The sequence below is a fragment of the Phocoena sinus genome, chromosome 7 (assembly GCF_008692025.1).
Source record: "Phocoena sinus isolate mPhoSin1 chromosome 7, mPhoSin1.pri, whole genome shotgun sequence".
Classification (NCBI taxonomy): Eukaryota; Metazoa; Chordata; class Mammalia; order Artiodactyla; family Phocoenidae; genus Phocoena; species Phocoena sinus.
Window position 1 is genome coordinate 28,772,626 of NC_045769.1, and position 6,000 is coordinate 28,778,625.

Genomic DNA, 6,000 nt, shown 5'->3' on the forward strand with positions numbered 1-6,000 from the left:
ATCCCAAGAACTGAATTTGGCATATCTACCACCTCCCAAGTCTGTCTCTTTTGTTCAGTAGCTGTGTTACACAGTCATTTCAGATCTCTAAGTCTTGGCTTCTTCATCGGGAATAGAGGGAGAATATACACGGGCCTTATTTGTAGATGGAAGGGCCAAGTGAAATACACATGAAAATGCATTGTAAATCTTAAAAGAATTCTATAAAGGTCCAATTTTCATCTCTCATCCTACACTAGCCAACTACTCACTGCTTTTTAAAATCTTTTAGAGGCTTACCTTATAGCAACAAGCAGAGCAGTTTTCACAAGTACTTACATGCTTTGTGTTTAAAGCTACAATTAATTCACATAATTTGTTCATTTTTTCACAATATCTAACTATTCTGAAAAGGGAGTAGTTTCCACTTACAAAGCCACGTCCATCATAAGGGTGAATCCACAGGCTTAATTATTCTAACTTTTAAGGAAATTAAGTAAACCCAACTAAAATTTAAACAGAAGAGCTGTAAGACATTTCGTCTATGAAATAATGAAATAATCTCTGGCATTTAAATGAAACAAATGGGCCTGTGGGGCTTTAACATCTTTATGGTACAATGTTTTATACTTCAAAGAACACAGTCTTTATTAAAGTGCCACTATGCTACCCAGAAATTTTTTTTAACCTAGAACCATCCCTTTCCGAAATTCTAGAGGCAAAAATCAAACATTTCCTCTCTTCTTTCTCTCCTCTCCTCCCCGACAACACCCACCCCCCCAGCCATTTAGTCTTCAGAATTTTACCTGAATATTCTTAAAGTTGAATAGGATTCTACTGGTGGGTGGGTGGGGGGCGCGGGGGAGGGAGCCATGGAGACACTTTTCTGCTTAATGGATGTGGCATGTTAACTCCCAAACCTGTACATTACAAATTACAATCTGAATGTTTTTTCTCCTTTGAAACTTTTGTCCAGCAGTCTCAGGAACCACGTCGCCCCCCGCCCCTTAGAACAGGCAACGGGTGAATGAAGTCGGTTAAGGTTGTGCAGCTGAAGACATACTTGTGTCAAAGTGGGAATTTTAAAGTAATCAGAACTCCATGCGGTCTCCTTTGGTAAAGAAAAAAAAACAAAACTATTCTCTGCAGCTGTGGCGTTAACGTTTCACACAGTTCACAGTTATTTTAAGCCCCCTCCCACCATTTTCTTTCCTATCGTGTTCAAATTATAGTTAGAAGGGATAAAGTAGCTTCTATCAGGGCGACTGAAAACATTAAAATCCAAAGAATTTTACTTAAGAACACCACATTGACTCTGCCCACATCTATTTTGAATTTAAATGACAAATCCTATAATGTTTGTCTTAATTGTCTCGAGTATCAACTACCTTAACGAATGAAATCTATCATCAGGCCCTTACCTAGTTCCTTCGGTTAGGTGCCATCTGGATAGGGAGACGGGATGGATACGCCGAAGTTAGAGTATTTAAGTTTTCATTAAGAAAAGAGAGAATACACCAGAAAGTCTTTGCTAAGTCCCACGAGATGTTAAATAGAACCACGAACAGGAAGGGCCGCGGACTGGAGGGTCTCAGGCCGGGCTGGGAAATGGGAACGGGGGAAAGAATTGGGCATTCGGGTAGGGAAGAGGAAAGGAGACTGGCCGGACGCGACGGGTAAAGAATAAGGGGTGGGGACGCCAGGCAGAGCCAGCCTTCGTCCCCGGTGCCCAGCCCTGGGAGAGCCAACTCCGGGCAAGAAGGAGCCCTAGGCGGCGGCTCCCTCCCGGGGGACCCTGGGGGCGGCGGAGGCCAAAGGTAAGCCCGAGAGCAGACGGCGCCGACCCCGCGAGGAGCGAGGCGCGCCCGCCGCTTCTTACCTTCGGGCATCTCCCGGTCGCTGATGTGCTGCAGGTGGTGGCCTTCGCCACCTCCGAAATCCAACTCGGCGGGTTCCACGGCAGCCGGCGCCGGAGCTACTGCCACCGCGTCCCCGGCCGCCGCCTCGTAGACCTCAGACTCGTAGTCCGGCTCCGCTGACCCCGTGCGCCGGCCCAACTTGGGGCTGGCATTGGGGGACACGCAACAAGACAGCGAGTTCCCCATGGGGCGCCTCCACTCCTCGCCGCCTCCGCCTCCGCTCGCCCCCCGACTCCGCCGCGCTCAGCAGCCGCCCCCTCCCCCAACAATGGCGCGGCGGGCACTGGCAGCCCCGGGCTATGCCGGGGCTGCGCCACGCATGCAGGCGCGACCTCGCCCACCGCTCGCCCGTCCACCCAGCCGCCGGGCCCCGGGCAGGGCTCCGGCCCCGGCCGCACCCCCGCCGCCCCCGCCTCCCCGCAGCCAACTAGTCTGTGAGGGCGGCGACCAGACCGGCTTATTTAAAGGGGGTGGGGACCAGACAAGCGCTGAGACGCACAGCCACTGCCGGGAGAGAGCGCAGCCGGAGCTCCTCCTCCTTCCGCCGCCGCCTCCCGACTGAAAGTAGCTAGCCTGGCCGGCCCTTGCCTACCGGAACGTGTCCTTCGGTCACCTGGTTACGACGGACCAATCACGACCAGAGTTCCCTCCACGCGCCCTCCTCAGCGCGCAGGCATGTGACTCACAATGCCCCGCCCCCTCCCGCGGCTGCTCCGCCCCCCGAGCGGCGCGCCCCGGACTCCGGTTTCCATTCATCTCTCGCGCTCCGAGCTTTCCGATCCTGCGGGAAGTGCCGCGGGAGTTTGTTAATCGAAGTCGTCCTGAGTCAGTGAGTGGGCTCTGTAGAAAGCCCCTGTTCGTAAAATGCCAGTTCAGTTAGCAACTCGGTTTCACCGGGTCGACAATTGACTCATTTGATGTATTGCTCAACGAACTTAGTTACACCCCAATTTTTGACCGTTTTTTGTAACTGAATGCTCCTCCTGTCTTGCCTTCCGAAGAGTGTTAGTTTCCGCCTGCAGTTTAACCATAGCAACCACCGGGGCCCTGGTCCTACTCTCAATAAAGAGCTGTGGCTGTGTCTTGAATGAGACTCGAGGACACGTCACCCCTCCACTTCCTCATCGGTAAATTAGGTACCGAACTCCTCCCTCCCACCTCTGAGACGCTGGGATTCAGCAATTCGCTTTTCTCGCCCGTTTCTCTCTTCCACGGCAGGAGTTTCCAGGTTTCCCTACTTTAGCCAACAACAACGCATTAAAGCACGATTTTCTCATACAAACCTGAGAGTCACAAAGTGGAGTACCACGGTCTTGATTTGATGAAGATTATAACGATAGTTAACGTTTGGCAAACACTATGCGCCCGACCCCGTTCCAAGTGAGGTACTCATTTAATCCTCGGGAACAAAATCCTCAGAAACCTTCATTTTACAGATTTTACAGAAACTAAGTAACGTTCCCAAGGGCACACGATTGATCAGGGGTGTGGCCAGGATTTGATCCCTGATTGTGTGGATCCCCAAAGGCACCTTATTGTGATTATCAGAAAATAAAGGTAGAAGTCAAATTTGGTTGGAAGTGGCATAGTGTATCAGGATTTTCTTTTTTTAAGGAGGAACAATTTTTTGATGTGGATTTTAAAATACTTTCCCTCCATTCAACGTTGATTAGTCCCTCCTACATGCCAGGCCTACATGCCTACCGTCTGTGGGAAATAGTCCTGCCCTCAGGCACGGTGAGAAGACAAAGGCTTAGAAAGCCCAATTGTCTGAGGTCACACTGCTGCAAAGTACTTAAACCTGAAATTCAAACCTAGGTCTATTAACCCCAAGTAGATGCTGGGGTGAAGAGCTTGGTTTTTTTCCCAGAAACATGAGAACCATTGAATGTTGTGAAGTTAAGGAGTCACTATCAGGTGGTTTGTAGTGAGGTCACTCGACAATAAGTAGGACTGATGGAAGCAACAAGACCCAATAAGAGACTATATTCATCTAAGAGAGGAGTGAGGGTTCAAACTAAAGGCAGTGGCAGGGATTGGAGTGGAGGGAAAGGATCTGAGGTCATTTGGGAGGTAGAATAGAAGGGCTTAGTGGCTAGATACGGAGCGAGAAAGGGAAAAGAGAAGCAAAAATGGCTGCTACGATTCTGGCTTAGGGAACTACGTAGAGTGTGGTTACTTTTTCTTAGATAGTGCAGGAAAAGGAAGAGGTTTGGGAAGGAAGATCATTTTAGGTTCTGTTAAGTGGAGCATGGAAATGGAGCTCTCTGGTTGAAAGTAAACCTCTGCAGGCTAAGTCCATTTTGTGATATCCCAACTTATGTTTTCAAAAATAACACATTAAATCAATTAAAAAATGTGATTGGGGAAATTCCCTAATGTTGACAGCTAAGAATATCACATTTTTCATGGAGCAACTTGGAATCTATGGTTTTAGTAAATGAGGCATCCTATGTAAAATAAAACTGGTAAATGAAAACAACATTTAAAATTGTGTTGTCATTAGAGTATACACAAAGTAATTGAAGCTGTAGGTATAGAAGTGATTGCCTTGAGAAGACATGTATAATAAGGAAAGGAAGGAAAGCAAGAAGGAAGGAAGAGAAGGAAGGGAAGGAAAGAAGGGGTACAACGACCTTTAACATCCAGGATGGACCAGACTTTCAAGACTGAGTTGTCAACAATAAGACACCAGTGGTTGTGGATTTCCATGCACAGTGGTGTAGTACCTGCAAGATCCTGGGGCCAAGGTTAGAGAAGGTGGTGGCCAAGCAGCATGGAAAGGTGGTGATGGCCAAGCCGGATACTGATGACCACACAGACCTTGCCATGGAGTATGAGGTGTCAGCTGTGCCCACCATGCCGGCCATCAAGAATGGGGATGTGGGGCTTCCCTGGTGGCGCAGTGGTTGAGAGTCCGCCTGCCGATGCAGGGGATACGGGTTCGTGCCCCGGTCCGGGAAGATCCCACATGCCGCGGAGCGGCTGGGTCCGTGAGCCATGGCCGCTGAGCCTGCGCGTCCGGAGCCTGTGCTCCGCAACGGGAGAGGCCGCAGCAGTGAGAGGGCGGCGTACCGCAAAAAAAAAAAAAAAGAATGGGAATGTGGTGGACAAGTTTGTGGGCATCAAGGATGAGGACCAGCTGGAGGCCTTCCTGAAGAAGCTGACTGTCTGACAAGCAGGGAAGCGTCCTGACTGCCCCCGCCCACCTGGGCCCCGTGGTCCCCGGGGACCCAGATAGAACCCACAGCCCTTCTGTCCTGGCCCTTTCCACCTCCTCCCTCTGCCTGGCACCTGTGGGTCCGTGCTTTGGAGACCAGGCCTCCAAACACAGGAGCCTCAAGTGCTCCCAACCTGGCTGACTGCCAGGGTGGCCGCCCAAGGAGTGGTGCCACCTCCGAGCTGGGACAGCCGTCTCCCCACCCACTCTCTGCTCCCTCTAGGGCTTGTCGCCGTGCTCCCAGGATGCTGGGACAGAGTCCTGGGGCCAGCCTGCAGTAACAGCTTGGTCTCCCTGCTCCCTTGTGATCTGAACCCCAGTGCCTGGCTCATCTGCCTCCTCATTTTTCTTTCCTGCTGCTTTTTTGTAAAAAAAAAAAAAAAAAAGAAGAAGAAGGAAAAACGAAACCCAAACAAGTGAGAGTAATATACATAATTCCCTCATTTTTTGTAGGTCTGTAATAAAGAACTTTATGTTATCCCCTCTAAAAAAAAAAAGGAGAAATGAATAGGAGGTGAGAAAATGGAGACAAGGATTCTCTTCCCAAACATTTGGTTGAGAAGAGAGATGTGGTAGTCATTAGAAGGAGATGTACCGTTAAGAATGCTTTTTTTTTTAAGATGGAAAAAAAAGTGAGTATATTTATGTTATGTTAAAGGGTGAGAGCTGATAGAGCAAAAAGGAGTTTGAGGTTAGAGGAGACGGCAGAATTGACAGAGCGAGGTCCCCAAGAAGGCAGAACTGGATGCGTTCCAGGGCAGGCATAGATTAGCTTTGGACTGAGAGAAAAGTAAGGAGAGAGGACCTGGGTGACAGACCTCCATTCTGGGTCTGTCAGAATTGAGACATTTCTGATAGAGGACAGGTTTAGGAAGAGCTCAT

General features: G+C 49.5%; 1 protein-coding gene across 3 annotated transcripts in view; it reads right to left on the reverse strand.

Annotated features, from left to right (window-relative positions):
* Positions 1 to 2,426, reverse strand: part of CCNYL1 (cyclin Y like 1) — a 35,654-nt gene extending 33,228 nt beyond the window's left edge. The window contains exon 1 of one of the 3 annotated variants that reach the window (XM_032636861.1): positions 1,859 to 2,426. In XM_032636861.1, coding sequence (XP_032492752.1) covers positions 1,859 to 2,084 — 226 coding nt within the window. In that variant the 5' untranslated portion in view covers positions 2,085 to 2,426. The remainder of the gene's footprint in view (positions 1 to 1,858) is intronic. The other 2 variants (XM_032636862.1, XM_032636860.1) reach the window with 2 other exon arrangements.
* Between the last annotated feature and the right edge of the window lie 3,574 nt (positions 2,427 to 6,000).